Genomic DNA, 25706 nt, shown 5'->3' with positions numbered 1-25706 from the left:
TTGAACTTCCCTTGGATATGTAAGCTTCAATAAATCCCTTCCTCCATAACTGTGCCTGGTCTGAAAGTTCATCTCAGTGAACCTGAAGCTGTCTGCTACAGAACTTGGTACCAGGCGTGGGGTGAGATGAACCTGACCATGTGGATGTTGATCTTTTGGAACCTTTGTTTTGGAGGAATAGGCGAGTACTTGATGCTTGCAACTGAAGATGTCTTCTGGAGTGGTAAGCCAAGTTTTATAGACTATTCTGATGAGAGTCTGAGAATGCTAAGTGCAGAAAGCATTGAACTTTGAGGCTTGACTTATGAGCTTTCTAAGGGGAAGGAAAGACTGCAGAGGACTTTGTTGGTACTGGGCTACTTGCATTAGGGCTGACTGCATCCTGCTTCCCAGGCCTAGAGTTTGATCAAGTTTAAATTTGTAATGGACTGATGTGCTTGGCTAAAGATATTGGAATGAGAGATTTAAGGAGCTGCTGCTGAGATGCAGCATGAGGTAGAGCCTGATGCCCTGATAGGCTGAAAGAGCCTTTGGACGATGGACCATGGTTTGCATGAAGACCTCAAGAAGTTTTGGATATACCAGGACTGTGCAAGGGCTGCCATGGAGTGCATGTCGGCCTGGGATGGAAGTGTTCCCCTGCTACTCTGCCCAGCTGGAGGGGTGGAATTGGAAAATCTGGAGGTTGTTAGTCTTGGACTTGAACTGCAGAATTTGGTGTTTGTTTGATGCTGGTTGAGTTTGCATTGTTTTAGTATGTTCTTGCTATGCCTTATACCAGTTGAAAATGTTTATTCTGTGCCTTTATATGTTAGAAGTGTTTAACTTGTTTGATTTTACAGTTCTTAATAACTTAAATTGGTCAAGACTGTGGAGACCTTTAAAATTGAACTGTGTACAATTTACAGTGCGTGATGATTATAAATGTATTGGGGGCCAGGGGTGGTATGTGGTGGTTTGAATAGAATAGATGGCCCCCAATATATTCAGTTCTTTATTGTTTGTAGTTTGCATCTACTGGCTACCTGGCTGGAGGCAATGTCACTGGGTGATCTTAAGGTGTGGTGGTGGGTTTCCAATTTCAATCTAAAGATATGCAAAGTGTGCCTTGCAGGAGTTCCTAAAGTGTACTGTGGCTTTTGGCTTTTGAGCAAGTACTCTCTCTCTGCTTGGTCCTGTGAAGGCAGGCCAGCTTCTTCTGCCATTATGGAACTTCCCCTGGATCTGTAAGCTTCAATAAATCCCTTCCTGCATTACTGTGCCTGGTCTGAAAGTTCATCTCAGCGAACCTGAAGCTGTCTGCTACAGCTCCCATCTACAGGCAAGGCTCAGTCACATCTGCCTGTGAAAGAGAAATGCCAGTCAGAGACATCCAGGAAGAAGAGAGCCACCTGAGCAGTTATAGGCTGGGCTACATCATTATGTTGTCCAGGGACCCACTCAGACAGAGATGCCAGACAGCACTAATATCCTTGTAGAAGACACTGAAGCAATGGTATGTGTGAGCTCTGACCAGCACACTGTTCTGGAAGAACCACATGCTGTCTTCCTCATGTGCTGTGACTGGGCCATGTCACGTCCATATTCACCCACAGCCTCACACGCCACTCATCTCTCCAGCTTCCACAGTAGCCACTCATGAGACTCTCCTCATTGCTTTGTTATTGAGATAAGGCATTATGATAACCCATGACATTATGTAAAAAAGGATAACTACTGCCGTATACTTGGTATGACTTTGAAATCTAGAGATTTCATAGTCATTTCCTTTTATACTTAGTATATCAAAAGTGTAGTTCATTTTGTAACAAAGAACCTTATTTTACACGTTTGCATCAAGATTCTGTGTCAGAAACACAAGAGCAGGCAGAGAAAGAAACAACTTCTGGAGAGGCAAGACAGGCTAGTAAGTAAAATCATTATAAATGCCTTTAAATTCTCTTTAATTAGACCTATCAAAAGGTCCTTTACTTTGATTCATGAATTCCCAGTGAGCTGTGTTCTGTAGATTGGTTGGTAGTGTAGACACACTAGGATAACTGCAGTCACTGGCTTCTAGCTGTTGTTTGCTTGCAGAGAAGGCAATTGCTAAGTAACAATGACTGTGCATATGTTTTGCAAACTACTTTTGGGGTTTTCTCATTTCACTCCTGTGTGGGTGGAGAGTTTCAGTGTCCAGAACTTCCCTGATACATAACTTTTCTCCTATTTAGCAATTTCTTCTGAAATCCAGGAAAAGGGCATACCACTTGAAAATCTGAAGCCTGAGGAGAAACTTCTTTTAAAGGGAAGCCAGTCTCAAGTGGAAATACTTGGTGCACTTGAGATAAGTGGAACTCCTGATATGCATGGACCTCTTGATATACATGGAAGTCCTGATATGCATGGAGCTCCTGAGGTACATGGAACTCCTGATATGCATAGACCTCTTGATATACATGGAAGTCCTGATATGCATGGAGCTCCTGAGGTACGTGGAACTCCTGATATGCATGAAGCTCTTGATATACACGGAACTCCTGATATACGTGGAGCTCCTGAGGTACGTGGAAGTCCTTATATACGTGGAGCTCTTGATATACACGGAACTCCTGATATACGTGGAGCTCCTGAGGTACGTGGAAGTCCTTCTATACGTGGAGCTCTTGATATACATGGAACTACTGATATACACGGAGCTCCTGGGGTACGTGGAGCTCCTGAGGTACGTGGAAGTCCTTCTATACGTGGAGCTCTTGAGGTACATGGAAGTCCTTCTATACGTGGAGTTCTTGAGGTACGAGGAAGTCCTTCTTTACGTGGAGTTCCTGAGGTACGAGGAAGTCCTTCTATACGTGGAACTCCTGAGGTACGTGGAAGTCCTTATGTACATGGAGCTTCTGAAGTACGTGGAAGTCCTTATCTACATGGAGCTCCTGAGATACTTCGAACTCCTGATAGACTTGGAGCTCTTAAGATACATGGAACTTCTGAGAAGTTTGGAATTTTTGGAGGTGAGATTATCTATGGTAAGTAATTATGCTTCCTTTCATTTATTTTTACCAAATTCAGGTAAACTGTGTTTTGGGTTCATGAACAGGCCTTTAGCCTATTTGCACCACACTTCTGGATCCTCACTAATAACTTTTGTCAGCCTCCCACTTTCTGGATTTTCTGCTATTTATTCTTGTTGTGCTGCCTGGTTCTGTTTTATATCTTAAGATGCTATAATAGGGCTGGGGAGATTGATCAGTGGTTAAAGGTGCTTGCTTGTAAAGCCTGCCCACATGGGTTCAATTCCCCAGTCCCCATGTCAAGCCAGATACACCCTTACTATTTCACTCATAAATGTGTTGAAAGATGCTATAATACTTATTTGCATGAAATATCAAATTCATATTCTTCAGGTCATAGCATAAGGTCCTACTATTTATTTTCCTTAATGACTGCCTTGTCTGCTATTAACATGGCTCAGTCCACTTTTTACTGGTTGGTTTTTGCATCTTAACATTTTTTCCATCTTGTTGCTTTACTTTTCCTGTTTAGAAATTTTATTGTTTCTTTTAGAAGACACTTGGAATGTGTGTTTGTATTTAGTCTGGTATTTATGTTTTAACTTGTACCCATCACCAAATACAATGAAATTATGGATATGATTAAGTGTAATGTCTTCTTTTCTTGGCTGGTCACATGTTTTTCTATATGTCATGTTACTTTTGCTCTTTCTGCTCTCTCTACTTTTTTATCATTATTTACATGCTGCCATCTTTATTGCCAGAATCCAAACATTATGAATATAATGAAAGAAGAACACTTTTATGTGTAGAATTGTTTATAATAATGAATATTAGTTATAATATTTATTAGCTAAAGGTATTTAATACCTGGAATGCAACAAGACTGCTTCTGCATATGCACAAGTAAAAATAAGTTCCCATTTCTTAAAACATTTTTCCACTCTCCTGCATTGGCAGATTTTGTCATTTTCCCCCCATTTTTCAAACATTCTTTTTTAACTTTTAAACTCTTTTCTTTAATATGTATACCATAAGAAAATTGAACAACTACTATTGTGAAATATAACATGGGCATTCATAAGATATTGATTTGTGAAACTAAAACTAGTGTATCGGGTAGGAGAGGTGACTTAGTGGTTAAGGTGCTTGCCTGTGAAGCCTGAGGACCCAGGTTCAATTCTGCAGAATGCGCGTAAGCCAGATGCACATGGTGGTACATGCATCTGGAGTTTGTTTGCAGTGGCTAGAGGCCCTGGTGTACCCATTCCCTCTTTCTTTCTCTATTTCCCTCTCTCTCTCTCTCTCTCTCTCTCTCTCTTTGTCTGTCTCTCTCTCTCTCTGGAAATAAAATAAACTAGTATATCCATCACCTAGGTCAAGAACTAGCATCAGATTCCATATGAGGCTGCAAGGAGTAATGTGCATACCTTGACACATTCTTGACCTGTTTTGGAAGTCATGAACAAAACTTCCCAAAGCTGCCTTTCCCAAGCCTTTGACTTCCTGTCTAATTCCATTGTCTCCTGTCCACGAATCAATGTGGGTCTAAATCTCAGACCATTCCTAGTCTCTGTGTCATGAGTCCCTAGCTGTACAGCCTCAGCCCACGGGAAGCCTTTCCCTTTACTGTTGTTGGCAGGGTCTCCCCTTCAGATGCTAGCAATACAGCGCCAAATAAAACCTTATGTAAAATAGACTTTCACAAGGACAAGCAGTCTAACTCAAAATGGCCACAAGATAGAAACAGATTCAGGAAGAGCTCAGCTCCCAGAATCATTAGTGAAAGAGTGGAGATATCTATCTACCTATCTGTCTGTCTGTGTGTGTGTGTGTCTGTCTGTCTGTCTATCTATCTATCTATCTATCTATCTATCTATCTATCTATCTATCTATCTATCATCTATCTGAAATAAATAACATTGAGCATCTATGCCTATAAGACTCTGTAGCATTTCAGTATTCAGACTTTTTCTTTAAGAGTGACCACTTTTTAATTCACCTTTGTCTCTCTCCTGAACCTCCCATATTTGGTATTATACAATTTTTCCTGATGTATGTGAATCACATAAAAGAGAGGGATTCCAGCTTGTGTCTTGTCTGCTCACTTGCTCTAGTGTGCTGATTTTTAAAATAAGTGGTGAGATCCTAAGTAACAGTTATTCACTACCTTAATGAAATGCAGAAAGCAATGTCACTGTATGCCCCTTGTTTTTGGAGTACATGTGTGTCTCCCTTAAGTGAATGTCACACATATGTTTTACAGAAGAGAAGACAGAGTCCATGACTGATGACACTCTTTTGCCAGAAACTTCAACATCAGAATATCATCCTCATATTAAGAAACAGAAAATTGTCAGGAGAAGATCTGGTATTTATAGTATTATCAAATAGTCTTAAGTCCTATAATTATGCATAGTAAAAGAACAAGTTTGAAATGTGGTTACAAATAGATAACTAATTACTTTTGTTTTGCACCTAAACCTTTAATGAGATCTTAAGAAGAAGAATAACAACAGAAATTATTTTGTTATTTATTGATCATTTACTATATACAAGTAATGGGGCTGGAGAGATTGATTAGTGCTTAAGGCACTTGCCTGCAAAGTCAGAGGACTCAGGTTTGATTTCCCAGGACCCACATAAAGCCAGCTGCTCAAGGTGCTACAGGAATCTGGAGTTCATTTGCAATGGCTGAAGACCATAGTGCTCCCATTCTCTCTCTTTCTCAAATAAATAAATAAAACATAAAAAACAAATAAAAAATAAAATAGGTAATACATAATTGACAAAATAAGCCCTAAGAAGAAAGTACTATTATTACCAACATCAGGAGATGAGGAGAGTGGTGTGAGGTGACTCTCTAAGACATGTAACTAGAGGTGGCTTTCAAATGGGAATTATCTGGGCTGGAGTGATGGTTTAGCAGTTAAGGCACTTGTCTGTGAAGCCTAAATACCCATGTTTGACTCTCCAGATCCTACATAAGCCAGATGCACAAGGTGATGCAAGTACAAGGTCGCACATGTGCACTAGGTGGCACACACACCTGGAGCTCAATTACAGTGGCTAGAGGCGTTGGTGCACCAATTCTCTCTTTCTCGTTAAAAAAAAAAAAAAAAAAAAAAAAAAAGGAATCATCTGGTTCCTTACTCTGCTGTGATGTCCAGAAAAGCAAGAGGAGAGCCTGAAGACTCTGTATTTGGCTCTAGTGGGCATCCTTATGTCTGTTTACATGATATATTGCATTGATTGATGTGTATATGCAGAACCATCCTTGCATCCCTGGAATGAAGCCAACGTGATCACAGTGAATGATATTTTTGATGTGTAGTTGAATTTGGTTTTGCAAATATTTTACTGAGAATTTTTATATATTTTTATCAGGGAGACAACAGAAAGATTTTTTTTTACCCAGTTGGCTAGTCTTCATGTAATTATTGTTGACTTGATACCATTGCCATTGGAGATGGCTACTGAGAAATGTCTGCTAATTCTGTAGGTTGCTTTTTTTTTTTTTTGTCTCCCAAGTTATTAGCAGGAGTTTGTTTACTCACCGTGTTAAACATGATAGATACCTGCCTTGTTTTGTTGTTGATGATGAGTTACTCCTCTCACAGGGTTTATCTCCCGTGTTCTTGTGTTTGAGACCCGTCTTCCTCTGTGTTTACAGTTCCTGTTAGTGTCTTCTGGACTGCTGACCTGGTAGACAGAGTGACCATACTTTGTCTTGTTCTTGACATGTCCTTACTATTCCATCAATTTCAAAACGTAACTTGCTGGATGTAGCACTTTTGACTGGTACATTTACTTTTTATAGATTGGAATATATCATCCTGGCTTTTAGGGTGCTGCTGTAAGGTCTGATGTTATTCTGATGTGTTTACCTTTGGAGCTGATTTTTTTTTTTTTATTCCTTTTACTGACTTATTGGCTGTACTGATTTGTACTCCCAAGTCCTTGTTCATGCTGGGCAAGTGTTTTACCAATAAACTTTATATCCCCAATGATATTTTGCTTTTAACAGGGTTTCACTAAGTTACCAGTTTGGTCTTGAACTTACACTGAAGCCCAGGCAGACCTTAAACTTGATATCCTCCTGCCTCAGTTTCCCAAATAATATGATAATAAATCTGGTATTAAGTGCAGTAAAGAGCACCTGTGTACTTTATTTTTTAATTACTTATTTTGTTAATTATCTTTGTACTCAGTGAATACAATCAAGTTGGTACCATTGTTAGGCTCGTCCATGTCCTACCCCCTCCCCCAGCACCTCCTTGTTGAGGTCTATGGGTCATGCATTGTGGAGTTAGCCCACAGTTATGGGTATTTTAAATATACCTGAACAATCAAGATCAGAGGAGCCAGACTCCTGTTAGGATAAATGTAGTTTAAAGATTTTTATTGCTAAGGGTATTAAAAAATAAGGAGTAGAAAGAGGAGGACATAATGGTGAAAGGGAAGGCATAGGAATGAAGTAGAAATGACAGAGAAAGTATAAGAGTTAGATACATGCAACATGATATACTGAGTGCAGAAGTAGTCATCACAACCTGTTCATGAAGATAAAAGGTAAGACAAAGTGATTAAAAAGTGAAAATTAAAAAAATAACAATATGAAATAAAAAAAGAGTCATCATGTAATGAGCTAATATTTCTTCCTTGTCATCACTGGTGTGGCTTCTCCCCGCTCCCATCAGAGTGACCCTTTTCAGGTTGTTAAGCAGGCTGCTAGTTGCCGTGTAGTTCAAGACAAGTTAGACCAGAATGTCGTCCCTGCTGGGATACTCCTGCACAAGACTCAGCCCTCTAGGGCTCTCCAAGTCCTCGGCAGGGATTCCCACAGTACCAGACAGTGGCTTCTCTCTGGTGTGCTGGAGGATGCTCATGCTTCCCATGGGTGGACGTCAGCAACAGAAGTTTTGCTGGGTGGAGTGGGGTGTGTTCACCTTTGCCACAGAGAACTCTCATCCTACCAAGGCCACGTTGCTCCTCTGAATCTGCCTCCGGTTCAGCTCTCCGTACATATTCATGTACTCGGCAGGGTCGTTGTTTGCCTAGTCAGTGGAGGTGGTGGGGGCCAGGAGTTTGGAGATATAATATTGCCAACTTTTCTGCTCTCCTTAGCAGAGCACTTTGACCCCATGGTCTCTCCTTCTTCCAAACCTGGGAGGAGCAGAGGCCCCATCATCAATGAGGCCCTTGCAGTGTCTGCTTCACAGTCCGACACAGATTTCCCATCCAAATCACTTATAGGACAGCAAAAGTACACATCAGTTGGGAAGAATGTGAGGAAATAGATTTCTGTGTTTCAGGTATACATATACTATATAATTCATGGTTAATAATTTTGGAGATTACTATGTGAAAACTCTGATTTAAGAAATCTACCCATAGGTATTAGTGATACTGAAAATGCCCCATCCCTCTGATCCATTGATATTATTTTAAATACATTTTAATGTTATAATCAAGCATCTATGTGATAATCTATACTGACAAGCGTGTTTAGTCATGTAAGTGGTGTCAAAATATCCATCATCATTCTATTTCAACATATTACTTCTCATACTACTAACTTTATGAGAAGTAGGTAATTGTAAGAAATAATAAATGACTTCACTTTTAGTTTTGTTGATAATTTTAAAAAGAATGGCTTCTACTGCTTCATTAGAAATCACAGGGGTAGGAGTTAGATTGAGATAGAAATGAATTTTAATCTTTTTAGACATTCATTATTCATTTGTTTTTGCTTTTTGGCTCTTATTTTCCTTTGTTTTTAATTTAATTTTATTTTTATGAGAGAGTGTGTGTGTATATGTCAGAGAGAAAGAGAGAAAATTGGCACACCAGGGCCTCTAGACACTGCAGTAGAATTCCAGACACATGTGCCACCCTGTGTGCGTGTATCACCTTCTTTGTCTGACTTACGTGGGCTTTGGGGGGTTGAGCCTGGGTCCTTAAGTCTTTGCAGGCAAGCATCTTAACTGCTAAGCCATTGCTCCATCCTTCCTTTGTTTTCTAACATTTTTACATGTATAACATTTCATTCATATGCACCATGAATTCTATCTTCAGGGAATAAATGTATAGTATAAAACATTTCATTCTAACTATTTAGAGGTTTTAACAAAAATAACATGGACTCTGTAAATTTAACATTTATTAAGATAATTTTTCTCATCTTCCTTGACAATGTTGGGCTAATATTTCTCAAACTTTCAGATATTGTAGTCATCTTATGATTAGGCCACAATAGATAAGTTTCAATAGTGTTCTATACTTCATTTATTAATTTTTTTTCATTTTGGGTAGATCAAAATGTGGATGAAACTTTTACTCTTGAAGATCTACAATTTGCACTTGATAATAAAAGCCAAGCAAGCGAAAAAAGCCAGTCTCAAAGATTCACAAGTATGTGGCATATGGATGACTACATCTTAAAATAATAGTTGCAAAATATGTAATGATTTAAAAATGTGTTTTAGGGCTGGGGAGGTGACTCAGTCAATAAAATGCATGATTTCAAAACTCATTACCCACATCAAATGCCAGTTATGGTAACACACACTTGTAATCCCTTCACTGGGGAGGTGGATATAGGCAAATCCTGGCACTCATTTGCCTGCTAGTATAGCTTAGCCAGGGACCTCAAGACCAATGAGAGACCCTGAGTCATCAAGAGGAAGAGGGTGAACCTAGGGCTAACCTTGGGGATTGCATATGTGCACATGCACACTCATACACACAGATAATTACATTAGGAACATGGATATTCAAGCTTACTGAGAGACCGTGACTCTGGGTACATTGAAGTGCATGAAGAAGACACTTGAGATAGGTGTGAAGCTGCCAAGGAAAACCTAGAGTTAAACTCCAAAGTGATGTGTTGAGGGATAGACATCTGGACAGGACTCACCATGATTGCTTTTGCTTTTTGTTTGTTTGTTTGTATTCTGGATGATAGAGAGATGCACCGGTTGGTAAATGTGATGGTTCCCAGAGGAATTGCCCAGTGCTTGGCTCTAACACCCACCCATATAGCAGAAATAATTATCTGCTGAAGATGAGTCCTGATGATTGAACTTTATTTCAAACATGTCTGAACCTTAAAGGTGCCTGCAAGTGTTTTTAAATGTTAAAATTATTTTGTCAACATCAATATTTCTAATTTATATTTAAATCTTAAGTCTTTGGAACCTCTATTCCTGTATTTGTAACAGTGAGTAGGAGCAAAAGCTTCCTATATACGGTACAGCTACTCACCACTCCTCCTGCGCCCTTCACACCATTTCACGCTCAGGCCAGGGCACACTTGAGTTATGACCTGGAGAATAGATTCTGGAATGGTATGGAACCAATCCATCCCATGCCTCTGCATTTAATAATAACTGTGTGACTTTTACAATGTTTCTACTTCACTCATCTCTTAAGGGGGTTTGTTGCAATCCTCGTGCGGAGTAAATGTTGTACTCTCTGAAAAGTGCCAGTATAGTAACTGTCTTACACAGATGCTATTGTGTAAGCTTTAAAAAATTGACACTTACATTCAGTTTAGTAGTACATTCAATTGGAAAGCAACTGAGGTCAAGTGATTATAACGCCTGTAATTCATCTTATATAGTCTAATTTTACCTCAAAGTGTAGGTTTCAAATAAAATGATCTGGAAATCTGTTATGACCACAGGTGAACATGCAGTCTCAGAGGTCCTGGATATACCAGAAGATCTTGTGCCACAGAATCCATCAATTACTGACATAATCTTTCACTTGGACTTGAACAGAGTGGTTGGTGAGTACAGATGTTTGACTGCTTACAGAACACTACTCCAGACGTGAACTCTTCAGTTGTATATTTCTCATATGTTTTTTAAATAAAAAATAAAAGTAAGGAATTCCAACAGGAGATACGCCCTGATCAATCCACACGCTAACATATCTTTTCAAAAACTATATTTTCTTTATGTGTGTGACAGAAGAAAGGTGTGTGTGTGTGTGTGTGTGTGTGTGTAAGAGAAACAGAGACAGAGAGAGTATGGGCACATTAGGGCCTCCTACCACTGCAGACAAACTCCAGATGCATGTGCCACTTTGTGCATCTGGCTTTAAGTGAGTCCTGGGGAACTGAACTTGGGTCATCACACTTTGCAAGCTAACACCTTTAACCTCTGAGCCATCTCTTCAACCCCCTCTATTTTTTAAATTATGTGTTCTCTATTCCATCAAACATTAACTATGAAATGCTTGGTGAATTTGTTTTTACCTGCTCATGAAACAGTCTGGGCTTTTCTGCTCACTGCACATCTTTGTGATGTAAGCTAGATGTGCCATGATTAGTTCTGTGAGAGCATATTTACCACTACTTAAGCCATAATTTGTGTAAGAAGATACAATAACAAATTTAGGAATTATGATGATCTTACAGTCAGCTTGCCCTTAAAGTGGGAAATTTCTAGTCATGGAAAAGTTTGCCAAAGATAAAAGAATTCTGAACATGTGCAGAGCTAGAGCTAGTGTGGCCAAGTGATGAGATATTTTCCAATAAAAATAACCTGGGGATTTTGGTGGTTGTCAAACCATTACCTTGATACCAGTCAGCAAACTTCAGTGAAATGGAAAGCTAGAAATTTCCAAGCTTGTCCCTCAAAATAGAAAGTTTTGTGGAAATGTTGCAGTGTGGTAGTGAAAAGCCAGCCTGAGAGGGATGAAACCTGGCATTCTTTAAATTATCAGCAGACCTGCCCTTTAATAGTGATAAAGGAAGTACTTCTAATTAAAATGAGAGGATGCCAGAATGGAACTTGAGTATATGAGGAAATAAAGATATTCAGTATTTTAAATTTGGTTTTTAACTCCAGTTTTATACTTATGATATTTAAAAGCCCCACCCCCACCATGAAGTAGTCGAATCCCAAATAACATCGAAGACAACTGAATTCATATAAGAGAATATAGATAGACAATTCAATGAAATCAGGAAAACAGATTATGTTCTAGATGAGATATTGAACATACACAGATAATCATAAAATAGAATTAAATAGGGCTGAGGAGATAGCTTGGAAAGTGGTTGCCTTGTAAGCACGAGAACCTGAGTTCAATTCCCCAGCACCCATGTAAAATACAGGCATGATGGTGCACCCTTGCAATCCCAGAACTAAGGAAGCAGAGGCAGGAAGCTCCCCGGGGCTCACTGGCCAGTCTGTCCAGCCTAGTTGGTAAGCTCAGACCAAAGAGAGAACATGTCTCAACCAAAGCAGACATTGGTCCTGAGAAACAGACCCGAGATTTTCCTTTGATCTTGACACACGAGCATGACTGCACACATGAACACACATATGTATACATATATTTTTAAATTTTCTTTGTTTATTGACATTTTACATGTATATATTGCGTGTTGGTTATGTGGACCTCATTTACCCTCTTACTCATCTCCCATTGAACCCTGTCATTTTTCCAGCACTTACCATGAGAAACAATGGCTCTCCCTTCTCCAGAAGCCATTAAATGCCATTTGGTCCTCAGAGAGGGGTGGGACACATGAGCCTTCCCTATTCCGTGGTGTGATGTTGACTGGCCCCATCATGTGCAGGTCTTGTGGTAATAGCCACAGCTGCTGTGAGACCATGAGTGCAAAGGCCACACCATATCCAGAAGACAACACACTCCTCCCCCAACTCTGACTTGTACATTCTTCTCATCTCCTCTTCCATTATGTTTTCTAGGCCTTAGAAGGTGTTACTTTCTCATTTCTGGGCAAAATGCCTTATCAGAAACAGCTTTTGGGGAAAAGATGGGTTTCATATGGTTTACTGTTCCAGAGGGCAGAGTCCACCACGGTGGCGAGTGCTTAGCAGAAACAGAAAGAAAGCCAGCATCACATTGTCACATCAAGAAGGAAGAAGCAGGAAGTCAGGCTTGGTGGCACAGACCTTTAATCCTAGCTCTTGGGAGGCAGAAATAGGAGGAGAATTGCCATGAGTTTGAGGCCACCCTGATTCCAGGTCAGCCTGAGCTGGAGAAAGACCCCATCTTGGAAAACCAAAAAAAAAAAAGGGGGGGGAAGCAGGGCTGGAAAGATGACTTAAGGGTTAAGGTGCTTGCCTGCAAACCCAAAGAACCTGGATTCAATTCCCCAGGACCCATGTAAGCCAGATACATATGGTGGCACATGCATCTGTAGTTCATTTGCAATGGCTGGAGGCCATGGCATGCCCATTCTCTCTTCCTCCTTCCCTCTTTCTCACTCTCTCTAATAAACAAATAAAAATTAAAAAAACAAAAAAAGGGGAAGGAAGGAAAAGAGAGGCAGAGAACAGCAAGCTGGGCTGGGCTATGACCTTAAAGTCTGCTTTCCAGGGACTTGCTCCTCCCAGCAAGGCTACACCTTATAACGTTTCAGCACATTCCATATTCTAGCATCAGCTGGGGGTGAAGCATGCAGACACATGAGCCTAGGGGAGGGTAATTTCACATCCAAACCACCACAGAGGAGATGACACATGAGGCTGAGCACTCAGCAGCTGCTTATTTTCAGTGTTTTGCCCAGTTACAAGTCTGCATTAACTGTTGACCACCACACACACAAATACTAACTTACCTGAATGAGGCTGGAGCAACACTAACCTGTAGCTACAGACATAATGTTCGAAGGCAGCTTTGACAACACATCTGTGTAGCAAAACAGTACTGGGTTTCCTTAAGGCCCCCGGACAGGGACTTTTCACCTGGTTTGCAGTATCAGGAATGCATTCCTCTTGTGCCGCAGGCTTCCTATCCAATGAGAGAATGGTTGGTCACCCCCAAAACAGTCATGCCACGATTGCATCAGTAGTAGGCACATCATTCGTGGAAGGTCGGCATTGTAGTATGCAAGGTCGGCCACTGGGGAGACCACTGATACCTTCTCTCCCTCAGGAGAATCTACGTCCAAGTGCACATTCCTAGTTACCGCAGCACTATTGACCACAGCCAAGATATTGGATCAGCCTGGATGTCCATCCACAGATGAATGGATAAAGGAAACACTGTATTGAATAACCAATGGAGTTTTTATTCCAGCATAAAGAAAATGTAAATTCTGTCATTTGCAGGAAAATGGGTCAAACTTGGGGATTGTCATTTCAAGGAAAATAATTCAAATTCAGGAAGATAAATATGTTTATGCTCATATGTGGACTCTAGAAAGTGTATGAATAGGTGAGGTGACCCAGTTTCATAAAAATAAAAATCCCAGGTTCTCTCTCATTTGCAGATCCTAACTTGCAATGTTTGAACGGAAGTAAATAAGGGGACATGAGCATGAGTATATGCTAAGAAACTAGACAGGTTTGTTTGTTCCTTCAGTTCTGATAGTCAGTGATGTGGCACTCCAGACACTCATTATTAATTGAGTATAATTAAGTTGATGTTATACACACACACACACACACACACACACACACACACCCTCACGTTTCTGCAAAAGAATTACCTTACAAGGTGTTTTAAAATCTCTTTGTACAGAGACTGATCTAGAAGACTTGAAAAGTGCTTTTGGAAAACATTTATTAAAGAGTGAAATGAAGTCACTTTCAAAGACTCTCATGGGTAAGAAAAATTTTCAAATTCAATACTTCCTCATTTATTCCTCTTCTTTAGAGTTTAATTAAATCTGTGACATTAAAAATAACAATAATGGCCTGGAGAGATGGCTTAGCAGTTAAGCTCTTGCCTGTGAAGCCTAAAGACCCCAGTTTGAGGCTCCATTCCCCAGGACCCACGCTAGCCAGATGCACAAGGGGGCGCACGTTTGCAGTGGCTGGAGGCCCCGGTGCGCCCATTCTCTCTCTCTCTTTCTCTGCCTCTTTCTCTCTCTGTTGCTCTCAAATAAATAAATAAATAATAAAAAACAAAAATTATTTTTAAAAAACACTACAAAAAGAAAAAAAATTACACTAGAGGGGCTTGAGAGAGGGCTTAGTGGTTACCACGTCTAAGGAGTCATGTCCAACTCTTCAGGTCCCACCTAAGCCAGATGCACAGGTAATGGCAGCACACAAGGAGGCACATGCACACCAGGTGGCACACACTTCTGGAGTTGGGTTACAGTGGCTGGAGGCCCTGACACATCAATTCTCTCTCCCTCTTTGTCCCTCTTTCTTTCTCTCATATATATATATATTCCAGTCCAATCTGTTGGGCTTGCCTCAAAAAAAAAATAACTATTATTCCATGGACAAAATCCCAATGAGCACCCTCCTACGATCACGTATACCTGGTATTTACTAAACATAGAAAATTAGATAGATATCATTCTATTAGAACGAATACACTTAGCAAGTAGTCCATCAGATTCCTGCAAATGCCTCAGTGAACGTAGAACAATGTTCAGCAGCACTGATGATTCATAATGACCTAGAGTTCTACAGTTTTCTTGTTATTTTCTGATGATTCATAATGACCTAGAGTTCTACAGTTTTCTTGTTATTTTCTGTGCTGTGAATTGGCGAAAGTGTAAGACTGGACAAAAGCTGTGATTAAAAGAAGATATAAGTTATTTTCTTAGCTAACAATTTCGTCTCTACTCTGGTGAGAGAAGGAAGAAGACAGGGAGGTAGGTGACCGACCGGATAATGGGGACTGGATGTGGTAAGCACAGCGTACACTTGAACCAGAAAGTCGCTATGAAACTCATACATTGTACAAAAAATATACACCAACAAAATGTGTTAAAATGCTGTTTCTTGGGGCTGGGGAGATGGAATAGCTGTTAAAGGCAACTTGCTTGCAAAGCTTGGTGGTCAGGGTTCATTTCTTCAGCACCCACATAAAACCAGATACACAATGTGGCACATGTGTCTGGAGTTCATTTGCCGCAGCAAGAGGTCCCAGCTTGCTCAATCTATCTCTGTCTTCTCTTACCACCATAAAAAAAAAAATAAATTTTTTTAATGTTATTTCTTTTTTTTTTCTTTTTCTTTTTTTTCTTTCTTTTTTTTTTTTTTTTTTTTTTGGTTTTTCGAGGTAGGGTCTCACTGTGGCTCATGCTGACCTGGAATTCACTATGTAGTCTCAGGGTGGCCTCAAACTCACAGTGATCCTCCTACCTCTGCCTCCTGAATGCTAGGATTAAAGGCGTGCACCACCACGCCCGGCTTAAAATGCTATTTCTTAATTATCAAAGATGTGCTCTGCATTTAACTGAAAAAAAAATAACATTTTCTTTTAAACCTCACACATTCTTCATTGTTGTAATAATGTGACTGTGTTATATCTTCACATCCAGGGTATTAACATTCACTCATGAGATTCCCTGCTTCAGAAGAGACAGACACTTACACTGATGAGCCCAACTTCACGTGGGTTCTGGGGAATCCATATTCAGCAGGCCACACTTGAGCCATAAGCACTTAGTCTACAAGCCATCTCCCTAGCATATAAAGTTTTTAGAATTGAAAATAAAGAAAAGATAAAATAGCATCAACATTTGTATTCTGGGTGTTTAACTCAGCCTATCCTAAAATGCTTTCCTCATTGCCTTCCCGCTCATCAGAGACGCTTACTTTTTCATTCTAAATGAGATGTCTGTTACATATGTTTATAATATATATCTACAGAAAGACCAGAGTGGATAAAGTGCTTGCCACCATCCCTCTTCCTGGTTGCCAGTGCTCACTGCACTCACAAAAAGGTTCTTAACTGTTGAGAAATTGTTTTAGGAAACATGTGGCGTCTTTGCTTTTTGGCAGTGAGGTCACGTATGGTGTCCGTTGCAGTGCACTGGGGTCTGTTTACACTGCTGTGACTGTAAGAAACTTAGCAGAGTCATGGGTGCTGTGGCTTCTTCAGAGCAAGACTCCCACCCTGTATAAGGCTGGGACACATTTGCAGCCCCCTTAATGGTTTCAGTGAGAGAAGCTTTCACATGCAGAAAGACTTTGGATGTGATTGGCCACCCATAGTTACCTGTTCCAACTATCTGATCTGGAATAGAAAGTAACAGCCAGGCACGGTGGTGCACACCTTCGACCCCAGCACTGGAGAGGCAGAGGTAGGAGCATCACTGTGAGTTTGAGGCCAGCCTGGGCTAGAACAAGACCCTACCTCGAAGAAACCAGATAAATAAATAAATAGAAATTTATCTTAGTTTTTCTGCCACTGTACCTAGTTGTTAATCTATAAATACAAGGAAACGAACAAATCACATTTTTTAAATCTCACAAAAAAGGACATAATCTTAATTCTGGTTGTAAATATTTCCTTTTTATATTCTTGGGTTATAAAAACCTCCTACCAAGATAACCTGTGAGGGGTATTTTTTTCATTTGAATTGCTATTTTCCTCCACCAATGCCTATTTGATTTTGAGTTACATAAACTCAAAAGACCATTGAAATTTTCTTGGATGAATCAAAGAATTTCTGCTTTATGCTAATATCTTGAGAGTTAATAATGACCATTTTTCCAACCTTAAAAATATGTTTCTACCTAACAAAATCTATCCCTATAGTGCTAATATACTTTAATGTATGCTAGAAAGTCAAATTATTGCCACAAGCTATGTACAATGCTGTGGAAGTTACGCGGAAGCGGGTGGTGTGTGGATAGATCATGCTTCCGGAATTGCGTCACATCACTGGGTAGTGGCTCTGTCAAGACTCAGTGTGCACTGCCAGTCAAACCACCAGACCCACCAAAGACCCAGTTTCCTGGGGTTTATGGGTTTGGGAAGAGTCCTTCCAACTTATGTTATTATATTTTTTTAAATTTCTTCTTTCTTTCTTTCTTTCTTTATTTATTTAATTTGAGAGAGAGCAAATGGGCAGGCCAGTCCCTTCAGCCTCTTCAAATGAACTCCAGATGCATGTGCCACCATGTGCATCTGGCTTATGTCAAACCCGGGTCCTTTGGTTTTGCAGGCGAGCACCTTAATAGCTACGCCATCTCTCCAGCCCTAGATTTTTACTTCTAATGTGAAGTGCTCACTAGCGTAGTACTAAGACACACATGCTTCTGTGAGTATTGGTCTGAAATAATTGTGTGCAATGTGTTTATCTTTCTAGCAAAGGACTCAAGACATCAGTTTGCTGATGGAACTGGAAGAAGCAGAACAAAGCTTGAACGGCCAAGTTTTCATGGCAAGACAGTTTTTTAATTTATTTGAGAGAGAGAAAGAAGCAATTAGAGAGCAGGCGCGCCAGGGCCTCTAGCCGCTGCAAATGAACTCCAGACACACATGCCTCCTTGTGCATCTGGGTACTTGGAAATCAAACCTGGGTCCTTGGGCTTTTCAGGAAAGCTCCTGGGGAAAAAAACTGCTGAGTCATCTCTCCAACCTCAAAACAATTTTTAATATCTACTTTGGGACTCTTTATAGCCTGTGGAGTTCAATTTAGTATGGATACTCAGTGGTAGAAGTAGTTGCAAGTTATCATTCCATGAGAAAAAAAATCTTCATGAATCCTCTCCTGTCATTACCAATGTATTCATTCACAATGGAGACAAGTTCTATAATTTTACATTTGGGGCTCTTCTAGTTTAGAAGTGAGTCATAAAATTTCAATGCTATGGTGAGTTCAGAAGGCTTGTGGAAGTATTCCAAATGTGATTGCAATCACATTGTAAGCTTGGTGACAGAACCCTATAGACACAGCATTTGGACAGGGAGGCTGGCTAAGGCAGGAGGATCGTGAGTTCAAAGTCAGCCTAGGATTTTAGATCCTATCTCATAAAACAAAGTACAATTGCTTCATATTTCTGGGTAGTCAGGAAAGTTACCTTACATTTGAAAAAGTAAAAATGCTAATTTATGAATGTGCTAATTTTAATTACTCTCATTAGCTACCCATATCTACTGCATGGTTACAATATCAAACAATTTTATAGTACAAACGGATCTGAAAGAGTACTTCCTCCTGGTCTGCATTGTGGTTATTTAATTTGTAGTTCTATACTGTAGATAGGACTAAAACTATTTTCCCACTGAGTGTATTCCATGACTATTAAGACTATGGGTGACACGTTTCCTCTCATACATGGATTTCAGGGAGACAAGTCATGAGAATAAAGTGGGGAACTATTCAGGACAGGAAAGGACCAGGCAGAAGGGAAGTGGGTAGAAAGGGCAATGGAGGAATACCATCGGAATATATATGTGCATGCAAATTTCATAATGAAGACTGTTGTTTTTAAAAATTAATAGATAGTACAAATCTATTAATATTTATTTTAAATGCTATGAATTTGACATTGTTTAAAAAAAAGAGATGACCATGTTTTACAAGTTGACCTTCACATAGAATTGTCTCCACCTACCAAGTATGCCTACAACATGAATGTGCTTTAAATGTAAATTTGACAGCTCTGTTTATGGGAGATCTGTCGGATGGTTTGAGTGTGCACAGCACAGAGAAGCATTGATTAATGAGTTTTCCTAGTGTTCATTTCTACTTCAGTCTTGTCAGTACTTATATACATGGCTTTGCTCAAATGATGAACTTAAATCAGCAACAAACTGCTTCCTATTCCTTTTTTTTTAGGCTGGTTTTGCCTCTAGCTCAGGCTGGCCTGGAACTCTCAGTGATCCTCACCCCTCAGCCTCTCCAGCACTAGGATTCATGGATTCAGCACCACCCATGACTAAAAAAAATCTTTTCAATTTAGTTTTACTATCCATATACACAAACATATGGAAAGAGCTATTTGTCATAGCTCACCTTCTAAAGGGTTTAAAACTGTGATTAATTTTACAGGTACTGGCTCAGAATTATCCATGAAGTCACATAGAGGGGACTTAAAAAAGGGGCTCGTGTACATCGGCGACATGAGTCAGGATGGTAAGAGCAAGGGTGTTTTCAAATCTGCTATTTACACTATTCATACTGAGCGTCTCTAAGTGAAATGATGGCAACTATACCTGTACATTAACAACTGAAAACATCACATCGCCACTGACCTGTCTTATAGTTACAACTCCAGTATTCACTGGCAACGGAGCATTAGCTAGATGTTGGTTTTAGAAACCATCCACTTGGACTAGAACCTAGCTCGCTTGGTGTTTCCCCCAGTCATCAGTTCTACCGGAAAAAGACTTCTTAGTGGCCTCATCAAGTCTTAATGACCACCTCAGAGGCCTTATCTCCAAATTCGTCTCACATTGGCACTTAGGGCTTCATGTGAGAATTGCCGGGGGCACAAGGAAGTCATGTTAGTGTCTCCCCAAATACAAGGTACCGGCACAGGCACGCGCTCTGCAAGGGGAGAAGCGGGAATGCTGCACTGGTGAGGGCCAGACCAGAGAGGAAGATGCACGAGAGTCTCCACAGTAGCTTTGAAGTGTAAGAAGGGAGAAGGAAGATGCATATAGGAATGGCAATGTAGAGAACGGGGACCCAGACAGAAAAGAGCAGAAGACACAGCAAGCTTCTTAAAATCCGGTGGAAACCCTCAGCTACGCCCACCACTGAAAAAGCTTGAGAGAGACAAAGAAACCTCCAAGACAGAAGGAGAAAAAGAACTCCTTGTTCTAAAAGAAAGCTCAGTAAAACTAATAGAAACTGGGCTCCAAGAAAGCACAGGGCGTTTTCACAGCACTACGAGGAAAAACTTAACAAAATATCTATGGAGCAAAGCCATCTTTTAAGATATTTTTATTTATTCATTTGAGAGAGAGAGAGAGGGAGGGAGGGAGGGAGAGAGAATGGGTGCACCAGGGCCTCCAGCCCCTGCAAACGAACTCCAGGCGCATGAGTCACCTTGTGCATCTGGCTTACCTGGGTCCTGGGGAGTTGAATTTGGGTCCTTTGGCTTTGCAGGTAAGTGCCCCAACCCCTAAGCCATCTCTCCAGCCCCAGAACTATCTTTTTAATATGAAAGTGAAATAGAGACTCTCAACAACATAACCTATAGGGAAATTGTTGGCAGGCAATTTGCTTCAAAAGAAATTCTAATAAAGTTCTTCAGGGTGGGAAGGGTTCTTGCATAGAAATTAGGATTGATAAAAGAACATAAGTAAAACAATTCTATAAGTACATAATAGTAAATATATTCATATTACATCTCTAGTCTCTCAGTAGTTTAATAAGGACACTTGTTTTGTGGTGCGATTTCCCCCAGTGGGAGATAATTCCATTTGACTTGTCAAGAATGTGTGGAAAGCCGCTCCCCTGGGAGCCAGGGACTGGGCTGGAGAGGGAAATGCCAGCTGGGGCAGAGCCCGCCGAGGACTCGCCCACGTGTGCTCCCGTGGCAAATGTGCAGGGGCTGGCCGGGTTTGCGGGAATTTACTTGTGTATTTATTTATGATTGATTTGTGTGTCTGCGTGTGGGCGTGAAAGGTCTCTTGCTGCTGCACACAAGCACCAGTGGCTTTCAGTGGGTGCTGAAGAGTTGAACCCCGGGCTGGCCAGCTTTGCAACCAAGCACCTTTCACCCTGAGCCCTCTTCCCGGCCCCATATGGATTGCTTTTCTCATTAATCCCTGGCAAGGAGCAAGTTAAGGGAAAGGTTTGTTTTGACTCATAGTTAGAGGGTGAAGTCCTTCATGGCTGAAAGACATGGTGGAGCCCTTCCCAGCTGTGGCAGCAGGAACATGAAACCACTTGCTCTTCTCTGAGCAAATCTGGAAACAGCACAAGCATTCCCCTGGCTTTTTCTCCACTCTTCCCCCTTTGGTCAGTCCGGGTCCAGCCTTGGGATAGCACCACCCACATTTCCTCCTGAGCTAACTCTCTTTGGAAGCTGCTCACAGATATGTCCAGAAATAGGTCTCTTATGTGCTTGTAAATCCAGTCAAGTTGACATTGAAAATTAACCATCATCATGATAATGTCATCAAACAGATGTTATTAACAGAGATAAGGAATTTCAAGAAACAGAAAACCCAAAATGTTATATTGATTTTTATCTTACAAAATGTTTTGAAATCTGTTTTTTCTCTTTAGATCTTAGTCTGGACTACACACAAAATGTTATTAAAGGAACTAAGATAATGGGCCAAGTAAAGCCAACTCTGAAGAGTTCCTCACGTAAGAAGAATGGTTTTCAGGTCCTGTATTTATGTTTAGTTGTTAGTGTTTAATAACAATGGTGCCTCTGTTGTTGCATGAACAACAGTATTGGTGAGTCCCCCCTTAAAAAGAAATGCTAGGGTGTATGATCACAGGGTATTAGCTAGATATCATGAGTATTAAAACATCCATTTAGAATGCAGTGCATTTAAGTTCATTTCTCTGATCATCTTGGAATATGTTTGGTGGAAATCTTTCCTGTGCTGTTTCACCAGCTTTCTTTATCTGGCTTAGAAAAGTTGCTTTGAACTTAAAAAAGGAGGAAGCCTAGCTGCTGAGCGTGATGAGCAGAGTGTAGCGACGCCTACTGCGACGCCTGCCAGCTCCTTCTCGGTGGCTCAGTACACCTGGCACTGGCACCATGTCCCCAGCAATGGGTCCTTGTCTGCTGTTCGCCTACAAGTCACAGGGGTGTCTGTGGCCCGGGGGCCAAAAGTTTTAGACACATTTCTCTTTATTCTACAAACACTGCAGTTAAAAATCTTCAGAGTTGATTCTAAGCACTGGAATTTGGAACATGGGATAAGCGTCCTCAGAGAAAGGTCCAGGGACATATGCTGTGCACCGGTCTCCTGGGAGGACGCAGTGAGGCTTTCCCAACACCAGCATGCAACACTCCATTGAGACTGAAGAGCAAGGCCGCCTCCTATAACTGTCGTTTTTAATTTCTTTCGCTTTTGTTTTATTTAAAGGGTTATATAAGCCCATTTTTGATCAAGTGTATAATTTTTGAGCAATTTTTTTTTTTTTGCAGTGCTAGGAATTAAGCCAAGTGCCTCATGCATGTTAGGCAAACACTATACCACTGAGCTATATTTTGATTTACAAGGCTATGCTTATGAAGGTGTATTCACTTCTATTGCTGTAAAAATGTATTATTCAATATAAATCAAGTTAAGATATTTTACCCCAGCAGCTTACTGCAGTGAGAAAGGAAGAGTTGAAAAGTGAAATTGAGTCAATAATTCAAGTTTGCTATATTTTACTTTAAAATACTTGAGAGGTTATAATGAGCCATTTTTTTCTGGCTTTAATTCATAGGGTATTTTTGTTCAGATAAAGTTGGTTTTTCATTTCGTGTTGCTTACTAATTGTATCCTAGCTACTCTTGAGTTACAACCTTAGACATACCAGTGAATCAAGTCAATTTAAAATAGCACATCTGGTAAGAACCACACTGTTATCAATTTATATTTCATCTAAAGAACTAGGGTATAATAAAACTGCCCTCAATAAAATTTAAAAATTGAAATTTGGAAAATAAAAGTTTGGAAAAGACTACACACACAATATAAAAATGAATAGTCTTGCTCCAAATAAAATAAAGTTTGGTTAAATGTCAATAATAATGAAGATGCTACACTTTATACAAGTTGCAATGGCAGACAAGCAATTTGGAAAAAGACTACATGCAAAACATAAAAATGAATATTCTTGTTTCATAAGAAATAAAGTTTGGCATCCCTTTTCCTTCCACCAAATACATGGACAGAAAGAAACAAACAAGGCAGAGGAACCCACAGCCCAAGAGACATTGGGGACCCAGGTCCACTGATGGTGATGTCTCTACCTTATTTGGATCTTGATTGAAATACATAAGCTACTACCAAAAAAGAGAAAAATCATGAGACATCCAGGGAAAATGGTTGCCTCTACCTAGTTGATAACTTTAGGGAATAATTCTGACATTTTTACAATACATATTATTTACAGGTTTTTTAATATTTTGTTTTTTTTTGAAGTAGGGTCTCACTCTAGCCCAGGCTGACCTGACACTCACTCCGTATTCTCAGGCTGTCCACAAACTCACAAGGATCCTCCGACCTCTGCCTCCCAAAGTGCTGAGATTAAAGTCATGTACCACCATTCTTGGCTTACTTATGTATTTTAAGTTAACATACAGTGATTGCATATCATCACCTCAAGTGCTGGGATTAAATGTGCTTGCTGCCACACACAAGATATTTTCATGCCCCTTTGTGCTTCTGGCTTACGTGAGTCATGGAGAATTGAACTGGGATCCTTTGGCTTTGAAGGCAAATGCTTTAACCACTAAGCCATCTCTCCAGCCCTATTTTCTTATTTTTGAAGAGTATTTAGCTTTTGTTAGTTTGTTTGTTTTTTCAAGGTAGGGTCTCACTCTGGCTCAGGCTGACCTGAAATTCACTCTGTAGTCTCAGGGTGGCCTCGAACTCTCGGCGATCCTCCTACCTCTGCCTCCCAAGTGCTGGGATTAAAGGCATGCGCCACCACGCCCAGCATATTTAGCTTTTGGAACTGCTGATGAAAACAGCCATACCCTGAACCATGTAACAACCCTAGAATGTAAATTCATTAGTGGGCATCGAATTATGCCAATGTTTTCTTCATTTTTCTATCAGCTTTTGTAATTTGTTTTCCTGAGGAATTTGACTGTTTTATCCATGTTGCCAAATTTATTAATGAGAAAAGTTTGTTGTGGTAAGTTCTTGTTTTTAAATTTTAAATTTCTACCTTCTCTGCAATAAATTCATCATGTTCACCTCAAAGTTAAAAAAATAGAGCTTGGATAAATGTCAAAAGTCAGGAAGATTCTACACTTTATAGAAATTGGAGTAGCTAACAAGCAGCCACTCCTCAATATGTGGGGAGAAAGTATTTCACATGAAGACCAGCATGTGAGCTAGAGATAGTAAGTCAGTGGTCATGGTGTCATTGGGTAACATTTTAAAAGAATTTTGTAAGCCGGGAGTGGTGGTGCACGCCTTTAATCTCAGCACTCTGTAGGCAGAGGTTGGAGGATCCTTGTGAGTTTGTGGACAGCCTGAGAATACGGAGTGAGTGTCAGGTCAGCCTGGACTAGAGTAAGACCCTACATTGGAAAACCAAAACAATCAAAAAAAAAAAAAAAAAAAGAATTTTGTGTCAGTTGTGATTTCATCTCAAAACAAAATATGTTCGAACATCAAGAAGATTTTTTTTTGTTTATTTGTACTTATTTATTTATTTATTTGAGTGAGAGAGAGAGAAAGGCAGGCAGGCAGAGAGAGAGAGAGAGAGAGAATGGGCACACCAGAGCTTCTAGCCACTGCAAATGAACTCCAGACGTGTGCACCCCCTTGTGCATCTGGCTAACGTGGATCCTGGGGAATTGAGCCTCGAACTGGGGTCCTTAGAGGCAAGCGCTTAACCACTAAGCCATCTCTCCAGCCCAAGAAGATTTTTTTTTTTTTTTGAGAGTGACAGACACAGAAAGACAGATAGAGGGAGAGAGAGAGAATGGGCGCGCCAGGGCTTCCAGCCTCTGCAAACGAACTCCAGACGCGTGCGCTCCCTTGTGCATCTGGCTAACGTGGGACCTGGGGAACCGAGCCTCGAACCAGGGTCCTTAGGCTTCACAGGCAAGCACTTAACCGCTAAGCCATCTCTCCAGCCCCCAAGAAGATATTTTTAACAAGCATATTATACCAAGTAAATTCCTAAGAAATCACCCATGGACCAACAAGGTAAAAGATAATATATAGGGGCTGGGCAGATGGCTCGTTTGCTGTGCAAACATGAAGACCTGAGAGGGCCCAAGATCATCTGAGTTCAATTCCCCTGGACCCACATAAAAAGGTGAGCGTTTATGTACATCTTATTACATTGAACTTGCTATGCACATATCCGTAACCGCAGTCCTG

The 25706-nt window shown here is 40.4% G+C and overlaps 1 protein-coding gene across 1 annotated transcript in view; it reads left to right on the top strand.

Annotated features, from left to right (window-relative positions):
- The window catches only part of LOC123460583 (coiled-coil domain-containing protein 7-like), a 135085-nt gene that overhangs the window by 67998 nt on the left and 41381 nt on the right, over positions 1 to 25706 (top strand). The window contains exons 11-12 of the mRNA XM_045148613.1: positions 2214 to 2315; positions 2425 to 2993. Of these exons, the coding sequence (XP_045004548.1) occupies positions 2214 to 2315; positions 2425 to 2993 (671 nt within the window). The remainder of the gene's footprint in view (positions 1 to 2213; positions 2316 to 2424; positions 2994 to 25706) is intronic.

Source organism: Jaculus jaculus, chromosome 5, assembly GCF_020740685.1.
Source record: "Jaculus jaculus isolate mJacJac1 chromosome 5, mJacJac1.mat.Y.cur, whole genome shotgun sequence".
Lineage (NCBI taxonomy): Eukaryota > Metazoa > Chordata > Mammalia > Rodentia > Dipodidae > Jaculus > Jaculus jaculus.
The sequence above is the reverse complement of the archived record's forward strand: the minus strand, read 5'-3'. Positions and strand labels throughout refer to the sequence as shown.